Below are 16,649 nucleotides of genomic sequence, written 5' to 3' on the forward strand. Positions count from 1 at the left end.
AACCTTGGCCACAAACGCAGATATTGCTGCCGGTTGAATAAAACGAAAGCGTAGCGCGTTTAACGAACAGTGATTGGGCATTAGTCGGGAGAAGGTACGAATAAAGTCTCGACTCAAGTCCATACTTTTGAACCATGGTTTGTGGCTAACCTTAGGGATAATCGAGTGAAGCCACCGGCACAATTCATCTTCGTTCCATTTGCGGTGCCAGTTAACGATGGTATTTTTACGGACTAAATTGATTTTCCTTGGAATATCAGTATTTGAAACAATAATACTCAACTTTCTTCGTTCAATTCGCGGTATATGGTGGAGAGCTCATCCGGGAGATCTTATAAAGGAAGCATTGTTTATTTCAGATAACAACATTTCGGTTGTTGAGACAGTCAGGTGCATCTCCTCAAATCCGTTGATTTTAGCGAAGAAGCTCGCAGCTCTGGAGACTGTCGCCGAGTCCTCGAGGATGTCAAACGGAACGGAACGAAACGCGGCTGCTGGTGTTGACAGTAGCAGACCAGAGATAATCCACAGTGTATTGTTGTAAATCGGTAATAGAGTTTTTGAGAGTTTATCTTTGGCCATGCACGTCCAATCGAGACCGTAGGTAAGACGGCTTTGGACACCCGTAAACAGATCGTTCATTTAACACTCCTGTGAGGTTTGGAGATGGTTTGTAAAAGATTTAAACGGGTGGTACAGCTCTTCTTCCTCTCGCCGGAATAGTGCTGGAAGTTCATATAGCAGTTGACCACCACTCCCAGGATACTCAACGTTCTACAGCGGGGAATTCCATCGTTGCGCAGAAAGTCGAAAACATCGTTCGACAGCCCATTTACCTATAGCATTGATAGCTGTTGGATTTTGATGGGTAGCGTTCTGTTTGTGTACCCCACCACTCCCAATGCTATCCCATAACGCTACTCAGCTGTACTTTCAAAGAACACTGAACTTACTTTGAATTTTCAAAGTAACTGTTGACGATTGCCTCTGTAGCGAGAAAATAGCTGAAAACGGAGTTCCCTAAGATGTAAAATGTCCCCTATCGGCCACTCATTTCCTGGTAGCGATGAATTCGATTTTCGATTTCATCCCTGAATGAGTGAGTGAAGTGAGAGGACACTTCTAATATTCTCAGTCCTTGGGCAGAAATCTAGGAAACGCTTCATGAATGGCAAGGCCATCCTAAAGAGAATAGCACTGAACTCCTCGGAGTTTCGACCAATAAAAGTCTAAACTTCAAGCTCAATGCAAAAATGACCAAGATAAAGATTACGGAAGACCTGAAAGTTTTAAAAGCAATCAAAGAAAGGCTGAAAGGTAGCCCACGGAATACTCTCTTGAACATCTTCAAAAGATGAATAAATCGACTATTGTATGGTATCGTCTCCACAACTAAAGCGGAGCAGTATATCACGACGCTGGAATCCGCTCATAGCAACGGGATACGCATAATCGCGGGTTCGTTTTATAGTAGTCCAATTAAGAGCCTACTAGCCGATCCGTCACTGACGACTAACTAGCATTAGAGTTCCCAATGAGTTTTGCATTTTCTCGTGTGAAGCTCTCGCCATTGAATAGTACGGATTCGACAAGCGTCCTTAAAGCTGTAGAGAGTGTAAAAATTAAACACCCTATCATTCAAGAAATTGAAAAGTAGCTGAGAGACAATAATACGTACGAGGAAGTCGATCGGTTTACTTATGAATGGCTGAGAGGCTCCATTACCAGCGTGGATATATCTGGTAAAGACCTCATTAGAAGAGCGAACAATTCCATTCTCCTCACCTGGTAGGTTGTATGGATTCGAGAGAGGAACTTACAGTTTCATGAAATTAAAGCATCAACTAACAAATGGAAGGCCTGCCAACATGTATGAACAACGAATTCTTTCATATCTTCATATCGGGCATACGTTGCTGACTCATAATTTGCTAGTAAGAAAAGAAGAGCCCCCCACAGGGAAAGAAAGAGACGCTCTGGATTTCCCGAAAGAGACTAATCTGATTAAGTACATTTGATACTTGGTACACCTGAAATAATTACCTACAAGTATTGCGCAACACATAGTGGTTTTCAGATTAATAGAGTGCAGAGAGACGAATCACTCTTATATACAGCTAATAATCCCTATAATTCAAAACAACAACAGTTACTTCCAAAAGGATGATGTCCGCATAGCTGAATAGTCTGTGCAGCAGCAGGCAAAAAAATTCGGTGGTGGAATTTGAGTGCTTAGTCGGAAAATTTTGGAAAAATCGATACTTTTGTGAGCCTAATCCATCTTAGATCATCGTTCTGTGTATTTGTGAGACGGCAGGTGATTTTGTTGCCTATAGATGCTCGAAGTTTTCGTTTTGAAATTTCGAGTCCATTCGGGGCAACACCGATACCTTAAGTCAGGATAAAACCGACATCTGGCTTGTGTTTCACTGACAGGAAGAATGCGTTTTGTAGATGCCTTGTGTTCATATTTCGATTACAAAACGGTTGAGCTGGACTGATAAAACAACCAAAAGCAACGTTGAACAAGTCATGTCAACAACAAAGAAATACCAGGCAGAGCTCATGGTATCCCTTCGTTCAACGCTCATTGGCACAACTCCCGTGGATACTCACCCAAGCTGGGATCAAAACTGAAGTATCCACATAGTATATAGATAACCCCATAACACTTTGAAATGATTTTTTTCATACTACATACTATACAAGTTTTCATTCGTTTCTCTATTTCTCTAAAGGTGTCGTTTTTACCCCAACAGAGTGTCGATCTGTCCCGCACCCCGATTTACTTCACCAAAAAAAAAACATCAATTTTTGTATATTATCAAAATTCGAGTTCTGCTAAAAAACTGCTAAATGATCAACAGATACTGTAGAATTGTTCATGAACAGTTGAAGAGAGATTCTGTAATGATTTGTAGTCGAAGAGACATGGGAGGTCTTTGAATAATGTGGAAATCTTTAGAGTGTCGGTTTTACCCTGATTTCCCCTATTTAGTGATAATTATAAATGTAAGTAAAATTATTATCTCTTACATTATCAGTCTTTTCTTCCGTTTCCAGATTTTCTCCGTCACCGTTTAATCAGAAAGGTCTATTCCTGTACAACTACTGGGGGATGTTTTGGGGATGGTGTATACAGCCACCTCAGTGATGATTCCGTTAAACTTCTGAATAATGGTCGGGTTATTTCTGGAGATAAGGAGGTTGGAAACCCTATAGAAATCCCAGTAAACTTCGTCGCAAACTCACTTTGGTCTTTGGGTGTATTGAGGCCGCGGTGCGTTGAGGGTTATCACACTCGGATATTGGTCACTTACATGTAGGTTGCCTGCCTTGCTTCACCTCAGTTTACCTATCAAGTCAACCAAAATCGTTATTCGGAACCGAAAGCGCCAAAGATTTGAAAAAAAAACAAATAGCGATGATGTTCCCCCTAATGTCCGTTGCTTGCATCCCCAGAACGGTTTAAGGATCATCCAAGCTCTCAAACACATCTAGCAGCTTACATCTTTAATTCAGGGCCCTGCCTCTTAGCAGGTAAACGAAAACGATGGTCATTGAAATTGGGGCTTCTATTCTGACCGCAATTGTCAGTAGGTCGATGATGATATGCATGCACTTATGGAGGATGACCCTCTTGACACACAAAGCCACTTAATGTTGTAGTACGGAGCCCAGCTTTATGTACCAGTGGTGTTTACCTCCTTGGATTTTCTGGACGCTCGTTAGAGACACTTGGTTTATTTCTTGAAGAGCGATGACTAAAAGACATAGTTTCCGGTCTAGGACCTCCAGTTCATCTTCTTATACAGTCCATAATTATTCCACTCCAGGGTCAGATTTATTGATCTGTTGGATTTGGTGTCTGTTGAGCTTCGCTGGTGGTTTAAGACGTGGTGGTTGGTCGGTGGAATCAGTGGACTGGGAAATCCTGCATTTTATTTATCATCAATACATATTCTAAGTCTTCCATTATAAGGGCGCAGTGTTTGCCAAATGATCCATTCACTGAAAAAATCGCTTTCGTTCGTTCGAATATGATCATACACAAATCATTTCCCCCAGCGGCATTCTTTTGTTGTTATGTGCCGCAAATCACGACACAAAATAGAACGAGACAACTGTGCATCGGTTCGCCCTTCATGATACACCGACACGTAAGCAAAACTATCATATACGCTTTCGGTGCAGAAAGTTTATTTTCTTCTTTGCCTCTAGCATATGCATATCGACTTCTCCATGCACCATGAAACAGCAGGATCGTACGGACTACGCAAAGCGAATGATTCATATTCGGCTAATATAGCAGATCCTGATTTTTAAGTCTCAGAGAGTGCAAACTATATGATTATTTAGCTCGATAGAAGCTAAGGGAAGGGTAGACAGATCATATTTTCCATTTTTAACGCCGCTATCCCTTGAAATATGTATATTCATAAAGACCGCATAGTTACACTAGCAAAACTCTCTCGTTTTATCTCTTTTCCCATTCGTTGCTCTCCGTAAATAGTGACCGAATGATAACGTAATTTTTCTTGTATCATTTATTGCTTTACACTTGTCTGTGCAGTGGGTTTCGCAGCCGGGTGCTATGATTGATGCTAGGATCGTTAGCAAAATCTCAAGCAGAACTGTCAGTGGGATACCCAATTCATATGAAAACAAAGGGAAAATGTCAGTGGGACACCCAATATGTTGGCTCCTGTCAGTTCAATGGGGGTTCTCTAAAGACGTCACCCGGCTGGGGTTTCGCTATAGTAGAGCGGGACGATATATGCGGTTCAAACTTGTATGCAGGCTTCGAAAATGGTTTGCGATGTTTGATACAGCTCGAATATGCAAACAACAGTTTTCGTTCCTCTCTTGGTTTATTCAAGTAATGTTACACAAGTGATTACTGTCATTCATACAAGTATCTGAATGATCCTCTCATATTTGGTTATATGTTCGTGAGAGGTTACTTGCATGATACATTGTGTATCATTCGATTTTGATCGAAATCCAAACACTGTAAGTGCGCTACACATACAGCGTCACCGTCACCGTCCCGTCAACTATTCTCTTGGACTTATTTTGCCGACGTCAAAGTTGCCGGTGATTGTGTATGTGAATGCTATCATACGATTTCCATGGGAGAATATCTGACATTTCATTCCTTTACGTTGACTTCACGGTGACGGGACGTTGTATGTGTAGCGCACTATATACTCCAGATCTGCTTGACTATCATCTGACAATGGGAAGTCCACTGCAAAAGTCGGTACCCAGGAAAGGGAAATTTGTCGACAGAAAAATTTCATGCGGTGAATTCCCTCTGAATATTTCTGTGGCTACGTCCAATTATTGCAAATCAAGAGATGTTGGACGTAGGAAGTAAATGGACCTGATGGATGCAATACCTATCGGTTAAAACGATATCCATCACACATTTTGACATTTTCCATTGTTTCTTTCATAGTATTGGGAACTCACGATATCTTCTATATGCAGATGGTCTATGTGTTTTTAAGATATCCATTATGAGAATATAATTCTTCCGTGATTCAATTTTTGTTTACAAGTTTGTTTGTCATGTCCCCTCGTCTAATCGTCGTCATCCTTCGACAGCCAGTCGAACATCAGACTCTAACGTACATTGCTACAGTGCTGATAACACCTTTAAGAGATATTATAGTCCATCCCCAAAAATGTTACCCATTCAATTCTGATTGAACAGCGAGTAATCGTACTAAACGTAGAGCTAAAAGTGTAAATAAATGAACTTACCTTTCTCGCACCGTCTGCGAGTGTGACTTTGACTTAGATGGCGTCCCATTCATGTGGGATATAATGGCTGAAGCGTCCAGACTTTGAGACTTCCGATGATATGCTTGGGATTGCTTCGGCCCGTGCGACGAGGACGAGGTGGAAACTGGTGCTTCGTGCGATTGCTGCTGCTGCTGGTTACCAGCGGAATGTTTGGATGAACTTTTGCCGGAAGCCTCATGTTTCAGTCTACAAAGAAAAAAATTATAGGGTAAATCTTGGTTTGTCCGATTTGGGGTGTTTTTACGCAACTAGTAAATGCAAATCGATTTTTCTCCATGAAAATAACATATAATCGATACTAGTTTGGGTTTGTTGAAAAGGTCCAAAGCTCTAGTTGCTGATACTACCATAAGGCGTTGAAATTATTCAAATTTTTATGTTTTTTTAACGATTTTTCTCAAAGAGGAATTATGATCATGGTTTGACCACCTCTGATCATGGTTTGTCCAAAAAATGATCATGGTTTGTCCGGCTTTAGAAATTACCATTTTTGAATGAAAACATTCGAATTCTCAAGTAGATGTTGCATTTATTATTGCTTGAGTTTACTGTCATCATATTGATCCATTCATAATTTAGACTTTCTTCACAATATTGCATTTTCTTGGGTATTTTTGAAGTGTTCACCTCAAGACACTCAACATAGAGAAACTTTATTTCTGCTATGCGCGAAGGACACAATAAACAAACTGCAGCGCGTCAAAGCGGTTGCCATAGAAATCATGTGGACAAAACATTATTGAATTGGACAACTCATGATCAGAATTGAGTTCATCAAAATGCGTTAATTTAATGGTTTAGCTATATAAATCTGATACAAATGATGTGCAAGAATGATGTTTACAATATTTGTAAGTGTTATAATTCAGAAAAGGTCTGAATACGTCATCTGGTGATCGATTAAAAGCTAGCTCGAATGAGGGGCACATTGACACCAATAGATGTTGTATTTTATAATCCTATAAAACATATGATTCCATAGAAAAATACTTTAAAACTACTGTAAATCACGAAAAAGACTATTTAATTTATATGTTTTGAAACATTCGAATACCTGATTTGACAAAGGTGTGCTGAATTAGAGCATTCAAAAAAGTGGACAAACCATGATCATATTTTCGACTGGACAAACCAAAATCATTTACCTTATGTAATTTACAATTTTGAATAAAAAAAACTTACCCTTGCATTGAAGGTCGTTCTTTGTGTGGCTTCACTCGCTGCGATCCGTACATGTAGGGAACACTATCACGCCCTTGGCTGAGCAATAGATCCGCTGGGAGATTCTGTAGCAGCTGACTGGGACATGATCCAGATCTGAAAACAGGCACAGTTTGAATTTGTTCTCCACAACACTGTTTGTTCCAATTCTACCTAACATGCACTGGGTTTATCATCTGCTGAAGATTTTGTTTCACAACGGGCGTAGCTGTCGCCGCGCTATCTTCAAACACTGGGTTGTCCATGGAATAAGCTGGATTGGTCGTTCCTCCGTTATTCGTACCTGTTGTAGGCGATTTTGATCTTTTAATGTTGGTGAGACGTTTCATCAAGCTAACGGCCGATGAATCCTTCTTCTCCTTCACAGGTTGGGCTACGGGTTGGGATGAATCCGCAGCGGCCGATGCTGCTGCAGCAGCAGCACCAGCGTTTGCGGATACATTCTTATCGACAGCAGATGCTCCTCCTGATTTTCTTCCAAACAGCGAGTCAATGTAATTCCCTGATTGGCTCTGTTGCTTAGTCCACAAGGGACCTGCAGCACTGGGAGCGGGGGCGGTCGTAGTGTCTCGGGGTGGTAAGGCAGGTAGTGTGATTTGGGCTATGCTATTGGACGGACTCTGGACAGTACCGGTGGTGGTGGTTGGTCCCTGGGGATTCGGATTACGGCTAGAGTGACCACCGTCGCGACCTTTGTACACGGTCACATAGTTCCCGGGGAAAACGCCTGACTTCTGCTGGCGATTCGCTCCCTTGAACCAGCCATCCTGACAACGTTCGGTGACGTAATAAATTGCTGGAAGATGCATATTTCGTTAGTATTTTGTTAGCTCATATCAGAGAAAATACCCACATCCTTTCTTTAGTTCCAATTCGTCGTGTTTCTGAGGTTTGTATGGGTAGAGAGCGATATAAGTAGCTGGCAGTTGAGGATGCGGATGATATAACTGATTAGCCTTAGCTATATTAGATTTTTGATAGTTCAGCACATCGGGCCTATTTGTTGGCGGATGGTCGGTCGAAGCAGTGGCATTAGCTGAATTCACTACTGCTTGTGATAGGGGCTGTTGCCTGTCCGATTCCGGAATGTTGAGTATTTCAGCGGAATGACTGAAATAGATGAGAGATGTGTGATATCGGGTGTTACATGAAACAATATGTTACTGTCACATACCGATTGGGTTGGTGCAACGAACCACCAACTGAGCCAACTCCGTTCCCGCTTGAACTAGCGATGAAATTTGTCAGTGAATGTCGCTTTTCTTTGTGGTCCTTGTTTGAGTGGGCGCTAGTCGCTGCCGCAGGAGTTGTCAGAAAGTGAGAAGTTGGACTGCTGGGCGCAGTACTTGAGTTAGAACTCGTTGTACTGGCGGAAGAATTCGGACTTGTTGTTGCGCTCGAACTAGTGGTATCACTGGCATTCAGATCGAAAGGCGTCGGAGGAACAGACCGATTGTTAGGGGCGTTCGCTAGGAGACTGCAAAAAATAATTGTTAATTTTCAAATAATATGCTTCAGCTATTCAATCATACTGTTTCAACGCGGAATCCATCAGTTGTTTTCCGAGAGAATTCATTTCTACAAACGAGATGGGAAAAATGCCGATCTTGTCCCCTATTCGTCCCTCGGCCCAGTTTTGATCCACCCGTCTCAGCACATGAATCAAGGAGCCTTTTTTAAACGTTAGACAGCCTTCTTCTTCGTTTGGACCCATGCTGAAGTCGTACAGAGCTTTGCATTGAGGGTAAGGTAGCGGGACTATCACCTGCAAATGGTTCAACGGTACGGCACCTTCCTTCCCGTTGACTTCGCCAACGCACCAGTTGTGATCGATCTTCTTCCTGAGAATGATGATGTCACCCTTCTTGAAGCTGATGTCACTGAAAAGATTATTGAGAAAAGTTAGCGATTAGTCGTTGTGGCAACACTCAATTTTAATTGTACCTGGTCTCGCCGGAGGAGAAGTCGTAAAATGCTTTCGCGTGTGGAACTTTCGATAGATCCAGTGCGTTATTGCCGGACAGTGGCGCGATGATTCGGCCCAATCCATGCTGCTGACCTTGTTGCTGATTGTTCTGATGGTGATTATGAGAATGATGGTGGTGATGGTGCGGCTGCTGTTGGTCAGTTTTGTTGTTTTTCGCATGATTCTGCTGATGCGACGAGCCTTGATGCTGATAAGCTATGCTTGGGTGATTATGTTGTTGTTGTTGCTGCTGCTGATGATGATGCTGTTGTTGTAGACTAAATATGTTGCTGCTCCCACCTCCGAGGCCAGTGCGGATTGCTTTGTTTATGTTCGTATTTTGATTGTTCAGCTCAGCTGTTTTCATGCCTTGAATCGAGAGCGGAAGTGATTTTGATACAAATATATAAGGAGAACAACTGCTTTTCATCATCTTACCTTCCAGTATACGCATCAGCAACACGTTCGGCGGGAGCTCGTCGATTTTTACGTCCACCAAGACTCGACACTCCGGACATCGTAACTCCTGATGGCTGGCCACAATTTCCTGAAAGCATACACAAGAAGTAATCGGTTAGTGCATTCTGTAGCACTGTGTTTGCACAAGTGACGCATCATCTATCATTAAGTGGGCGCTTCGGTATACGACGTCGCAAGGCCGCGTATATTATGGAGATAACGGTGAAATTTATTATATGATGGCATAATTGCATGATGCATTGCTATAATTTAATAGGGGTATCTCGCGTGACCACTTATTTCAACAAGAAATGTGTGATACTTGCGTGATATCCTATACTTGGTATAGAACGACTCAATTCTAGGAACATTCTGATTAACTAGAATCGAACACAGTTGTTTGAGGGAACCCCCGTTTCAAAAAGTGATCGTTTTAAATAGAAACAGAACATGATCGCTAGAAATTTTACAAATGAATTGGGGAAAACATTGAGTAATGTATAAGAATTGAAATAATGAAATACACATAATAATCTCTAAAACACGAAAAAGATGAATTGAACAAACAAATCTACAGTGGTGATCTTATATGGTCAATAACAAAGTCTCTTATCTTTCCAGGCTAACAATATTTAAGTAATACCGAGCACAGTACTTATTATTCATAGAAACCCCGTATACATTCGTGAACAAGTTCACAAGACATTAAAATGCGTTTAGATTAGTGATAATACCGGATATCCGAAGGCCGGATATTCGACTTTTTATTAGCAAATACAAAATTGAGAGAAACGGCATGTCAATTGGTGCTAATAAAGTGTTAAATGTAAGAATGAAATAAACACATTTTAAAATAAAAATTTTAAACGAATATTAAATTTTTCGTTTAGAATAAGTATTCAATTTAGCTTTGTGGAGTAGCCTCGCACCTCGGTATAACCAATGAGGTTATACCGAGGTGCGATTATTGCTAATCGAAAAAAAATCATATTTAATAGTGTATCATGTTTTTTACAAGGAATTTAGAACAGTTTTATTCTGATAATGGTTTTATATTATTATAAATTGATTTTTGTGAGTTTATTGAGATAATTCGAATACTGGCCGAGTAAGAGTAAGAGTTACATGCAATCACCAATCAATTATTCTCATTGAGATTGAGAACAAACATAGAACTGTCTTCAGGGATGGTAGTTTGAGAGGTGGTACACTTACTTCACTACAAATCGAAATTATTATGATCGGTGACAAATTCCCTAATTTGAATACTCAACAACTGTTAGGCTTGGTGGAGAAGTGCGTTGGGCTTTTGTATATTCGAGGTATAATTCCACATGTTCCTGTATCAAAAACATATTTGGATAAGGACGAGACTGCACAAAGAACACCGAATATCCTCTCACCGAACTCTCCAGCGTTTAAATATCTTCTCAAACTTCGTATGAGAAGATATTTAAACGCTGGAGAGGTCGTTTCAACTACTTAGAAGAAGATCTGAATTATCTGGTTGTAAATAGGTTGGTTAGACCCGAGGTTCAGGTCAGACCATTTAGGTGTTATCGAAACGTAAACGGACAGACAAAAAATTATTAAAATCAAAAATATCTTAAGATGAATCTTCAACGAAGTGCTAAGTGCAACGAAAGCGACGAAGCTATATAAAACGTCGATGATATGAATTGATAATAATTCAATTTTAATAACAATTTCGACATATCAGTAATCACACCTTATTTTTAAACACGTGTGAATGATGTTGACATTAGACAATGACATTAGATAAATTATAACCTAATAGCATAGGTTATAATTTATCTAATGTTAATAACTTTTTTTTTTAAATATCCGGTATCCGACCGGTTAGTGAGCCACTATCCGGTATCCAGCCGGATAGCAAATATTGTCCGGAAAGGCTGGATACCGGATATCCGTTTCATTTCTAGTTTAGATTACACCTATTACATCTTCGAATAAAGTACTTGAGTATGATTTTTTGCTGTGGTGGCTGAGAGCAGACAAACGACCGCAAAGGGTTAATTTAATTGATAGAAACAATCAAGTTTTATATGAATTTTTAGCATAAAACTAATAATAACACATTAAACGTTACTAACTTTTAAGTTTTCACTTCTAAAAGATTATTTAAATCCTCTAATTTAGATGTTGCACTACAGAATTCTGCACTAAATTTTCTCATCTTTCAAGTGGAAGCATCAGAATCGTCTTACGTAGCGCACTTTTCAATGTAGAGCCAGTTTGAGGCAATAGAGTCCGAAACAAAAAAAAGTTCTATAACTCTGTCATTGTTGAAATTGTATGATCGTCCATCACCTCATGAGAGATTCTGGATATTTTTTTTTCATGTGAGGAAGGTGCTTTCTGACTTTAAGGGATGAATCGAAAATTAAATTCTTTTTTTATATTCATAAAACGAAAAATATATTCATAACAAACGAATAAAAACATTTTGTTTGACTCTATTAACGGGTGTTCAATAAAAAATAGGGATTTCTTCAGTAATATGGTAAAAAAAATATTTAAAGCATTTCAATATTTTTATTAAAAACATAACGGATGTTCTTCAGAAAAAAACAGTGAATGTTGGCAAAAGGGCCATGCTCAGCCGTACGGCGCAACTTGGTGGAGATGTTCTTACAAAAGCGCTTGACGGCCCTGACATCCATCCCCCGGATGCAATTTCGGATCCTCGTGGTCGGCTGCTTGGTGTCCGTGGCCCTCCAATTATTTTGGTACATATATTCAGCACGACCGACGTCCTGAACGATTTCATGGTCGGTATCTGCTTGTCCGTGTACTCTGTGGACCTAACGATGCTCTCCTGCTTGAGGGTTCTGTGGATGTAGGAATGGGTGCAGCGAAATTTTCTGTTGGCGTCACACAAACTCGTACCGTCCTTGTTGTCAAACAGCTTTTTCAGAGATTCCTTTTTCTTTCTCGTCTTGATCTTCGGCGCACGGCCACTACCGGTTTTCCGCTCGACGTTCCGGGATACCTGGATCCGGTAAACAGTGCTCACCGGCACATTTTCGTCTCGGAAGTGGTCTACCGTAAACTTTTTTCCTTAACTTCCACGCGTTTCGAAGAACCGTACAATGCACTCGCTGAGTGCTTGTTGTTTGAACGCCATCTTTGATCGAACTAACAGCACCCGAGCGAAAAGAAACTAGCAACCCGTTTCTAGGGAGCCCAGAGAGCAATCCTCTCGGTGAGAAAAAAATTTGCGCTCTTTACTTTTTTTACAGAAAGGTATTGAAATCATTCTCATTTTTTATTGAATACCCGTTATATACAGTGAAATCCGCGACTGTATATAATCGAGTATGTATTAGGGACAGAAAGGAATTCATGTTTTTCAGTTTTGATGAAAATATATATGCGAAAATTTATTCTGTTAATTGAAAACAAAACATCTTTGCTCGATATATTCTCGCAAGTTTATCCGTTTTCAATTGTTCAATCCATGTCACTTCGTACACTTTTTTATCGAAGCAGATCAATCGTAAAATATTCGTCGCTTTTACCCATAGTTTAAAAACCACTGGTCCCCATACCATAAAACGCTAATCTCAAATTCTATAAGCACCCTTCATTATGCTCCGATTAGATATTTCCATCAGCACCAATCTCAGTATGTTTGATTATCTTTTCCGAATATGTCGACAATATAGGGGAAATCAGTGTAAAACCGACACCCTAAAGATTTCCACATATTTCCAAGACATTCCAAGACATGTTTCTTCGACTTCATATAGTCACAAAACCTCTATTCAACTATTCATGAACCATTCTACAGTATCTGTCGATAATTTTTTGCGATTTTGATAGAATACAAAAATAGATGTTTTTAGGTGAAATAAATGTTAGTGCGGTAGATCGACACCTTCAGAGAAACAAATGAAAACTTCTTATAATAATTTCAAAGTATGAGGAGGCTATTGTATGTAATTGGAATGCTCAGATTTTGAATGATAAAAAAGCAAACAAATACGTGTATTTAAACTGCAATAAAATCTGTTTACTGATGGCTTAGGCCGCGGTGACACTGCTTGCAGCTTCTTACGGAAATGTGGCTGCACGAAACGCATGCAATCGTGAGAAGTAAACAACTACATAGAATTGTATTGGTGTGGTTACATTGCTTCATTCTCGCTTCGTTCGAATTCGTCTGCTTCAAGCGAACAAAATAGTTTATTTCTTTTTGTCAGTTATCGTACCATCAAATTTTCGTGCGTACTCCGATACAATGTTACCTCGGCCTTATAAAAGCCCACATCTCTCGCTGCTGATGCAGTCTTAGGTTTGGGAAGAATGGTTCGGATTACGGTCTAGAAATCTTGACCAGCATCTATGGATGTTTCACGTTGTTAATTTTCTGGCCAATTAAAAAAAAATTATAGGAGGTTGTGTCCAAGATACGACCGCATTGTTGACGTAGATCTACGCTGTTATTTTATATAAGTCGCTTGTTAATAACTTCGGTTATTATTTTATAATGCCGTGAAATATTAGAAATAACTATTTAGTAGAATGGTTTGATCGCGCTGAAATGTTTTTTTTTATTGTAGAATCAGTTGACGATAATTGATTGATGATTCATTATTGCCATCGCAGAACAATAGAACAATACACTAGCTGATCGTATGTCGCAATTTGTTTCATGTCATGGCATGGAAAATTTACCTCGAACGCTATTCCGGTGGCCTTTTTCACAATCGACATAGACTTGGCTACATTCGATTATATACTTGTTGTACCAGCACCCTTATTCCGCATCTCATAACTACATTAATATAACTTTGGCACCGCATGGAAACAACATTAATGATAATACTTGCAAGTACCAAATATCATGCTACATGTTATTTAGTATTGCCTCAGTGGAATCGCACCTCTAGACATCATTCGTACAACGTAAACCAAGCGCCAAACAAGCGTTCATCATAGCATGTATACATCGGTGGATTGATGCTACTAGGAATATAAACACTTTTCATCATTTTGCGCTATTCTCAAAAGAAACGATTCTGTTAATATTACTGGCCTCGAAAAAGTTGCATTACTTTCTCATGCTCGAGAGAAGCGCAGCTGGCATCCTTAGTGGAGGAAGTTTTGCTGGCAAGCGAAACCTAATCACATACAAAATTCAATAACGACATTTACTTTCTTGGTGACTAAACAAGCGAAATAAACGGTATCACGCTCGCGAAGGCTCGTTTCAATGCGAGCGCTTTTCACTGCACCAACATCGCGTGCATCATTAGATGACGCTTGCCTCGAAATTTTATTGCCCCTGGCAATGCGTTCGTTTTTTGCAGGGTTCGAGCCTGCCTTCCTCTTCTTCTTGCACACTACGCGAAGCGACCAATTTATGGCGCGAAAAGAAAAACACACGATACGAATAACGCGAAAAAGAAATAGAAAAACCAAACAACGATATCCAAATTGGATTACCACTGGTGGGGTCCAATCTTAGATCGAAGCGCAGCGAAAGCAAAGAGAACTGGATTGCTCAACAGTCCAATGCCGAATGAAAGTTTGCCTCAGTGAGATCCACTGTTTATACTCTAGGCAAGTATTCCCCTTCATTCTTCTACTTTTCCTTCGTTCACTTTTAATCCTACGATTTACCCTCCGTTGGTCGTCGATAAGTTGCTCGTTATTGACAGCTCTGTTCGGGAAAGCACACAAATGGGCAGAACAATTGTATGGGAAAATGGAAACGCTTAACGTTTTCATGAATTTTAACCATTTACAAACCAGGGGATTCTAATGTATAACATATTAAACAAATCTTACGGGATTTCCGATTCGTTTAGTATGTAAATCGTCAAAATCCGTTCGCGGTAGAGATGGGCAAACCGTTCACGAACGGTACGAAAGAACTAGTTCGCCGAAAAGAGTGAAAGAGCGGTCGTTCGTTTTCAAAGAACTGTTTGGGAACGAACTGTTTGAGAACGAAGTGTTTACGGGCGAACTGTTTGCGAACGAACTAGTGCAGCTGAACTGATTTGCGCTGGACGGAATGGATGAACATAACGAGAACACTTGTAAGGAAAATAAAACGATTTGTCATTTATGAGCAAACTGCATGTATCGCAGAGTTTATTTTGTCAATGTATACTCATTTTTGGGTTAAAAATTAAATTAGATTTTCGTTGTTTCAAAAGCAAAACTATATATTTTCAATTTAATGTATTCTTTCAATTCCGCGTAATAATCATACACTTTCTGAAAAAAATCTGGGGAAGCTGGGGCGATGGATTAGGTAAACATAAAATTTTATAGTGAGGGCATGTTGAGAAAAAAGCTTTTCGTTGCTTCAATTCATTGTTTGGCCTATTGCGTGTACGCGTTATCGTGATTGTTTGTATGATTGATTGTTAGTGAAAATCGCTGCTGATTTTTTTCCCTGAATGAACATTATGAAATATGATCTTTCATGGAACCTGTGTGTTGTCCAAAAAGAGAATATGAAAAATTGCACATATTTTGTGCGCATCAAATTATTACATAAACTTTTGGCGACTTTTAAAGAAGCAGCATATCTTTCCCCACTAAATTTCAAAAATATAAATCCCATTCGTACACCATGCAATCCAACGATATCAATGATTAGCTGTCTAATGATGTTGGGTTCCAGCTAACATTCTATGTTGTTCTTAATACCGCTGAGCGAAAGAGCGAAAGAACGGTTCAAAAGAACTGATTCACTTAGATGAACGGTTAGTGAGTGAACCGTTCATCAAAGTGAACTGTTCATCCTTAATGAAAGACGTAGTTCTACGTGAAAAAAAATCATGTTCTCAAAATGGGCAAATTCGAGCTCCTTGTCTAGCGCAAACTAATTGCATTGCATTTTTCCTGTCAGCGAAACACAAACCAGGTGTCGGTTTTACCCTGAAAGAAGGTGGCGGTGTTACCTCGAATGGACTCGAAATTTCAAAACAAAGTTTTCGAGCATAAGCAAAAAATCACCTCTATCGTCTCACAATATACACTTCCAAAAAAAATTTCCCAAATTTTTTGACTGAAATACCTAAATTCCACTAGCCAAATTTTACACGAACTAACTCTTGTTTGCTGACTTGTTCTGTTTTGTTGATTGTTTTGACAGCAAAGTGACATAGTGTAGGGCGACTCAAGTCGGGGTTTCGGGTGCGACCTCCGCTCT

At 39.9% G+C, this 16,649-nt stretch overlaps 1 protein-coding gene and 1 long non-coding RNA gene across 3 annotated transcripts in view; both read right to left on the reverse strand.

The window, feature by feature from the left end:
- LOC129767714 (E3 ubiquitin-protein ligase SH3RF1) overlaps positions 1–16,649 on the reverse strand; it is a 54,179-nt gene that overhangs the window by 16,142 nt on the left and 21,388 nt on the right. For both annotated transcript variants that reach the window (XM_055768872.1, XM_055768871.1), the window contains exons 2-9: positions 9,437–9,545; positions 8,977–9,367; positions 8,565–8,912; positions 8,207–8,509; positions 7,886–8,142; positions 7,186–7,828; positions 6,994–7,128; positions 5,770–5,997 (exon numbers count right to left, since the gene is read on the reverse strand). In XM_055768872.1, the coding sequence (XP_055624847.1) occupies positions 5,770–5,997; positions 6,994–7,128; positions 7,186–7,828; positions 7,886–8,142; positions 8,207–8,509; positions 8,565–8,912; positions 8,977–9,367; positions 9,437–9,545 (2,414 nt within the window). The remainder of the gene's footprint in view (positions 1–5,769; positions 5,998–6,993; positions 7,129–7,185; positions 7,829–7,885; positions 8,143–8,206; positions 8,510–8,564; positions 8,913–8,976; positions 9,368–9,436; positions 9,546–16,649) is intronic.
- Positions 11,994–12,598, reverse strand: LOC129767715 (uncharacterized). The gene is made up of 2 exons (XR_008741567.1): positions 12,368–12,598; positions 11,994–12,309 (listed from the first exon to the last, which is right to left on the reverse strand). It is a non-coding gene; the product is annotated as an uncharacterized LOC129767715 (long non-coding RNA).

Source organism: Toxorhynchites rutilus, chromosome 2 (assembly GCF_029784135.1).
Source record: "Toxorhynchites rutilus septentrionalis strain SRP chromosome 2, ASM2978413v1, whole genome shotgun sequence".
NCBI lineage: Eukaryota > Metazoa > Arthropoda > Insecta > Diptera > Culicidae > Toxorhynchites > Toxorhynchites rutilus.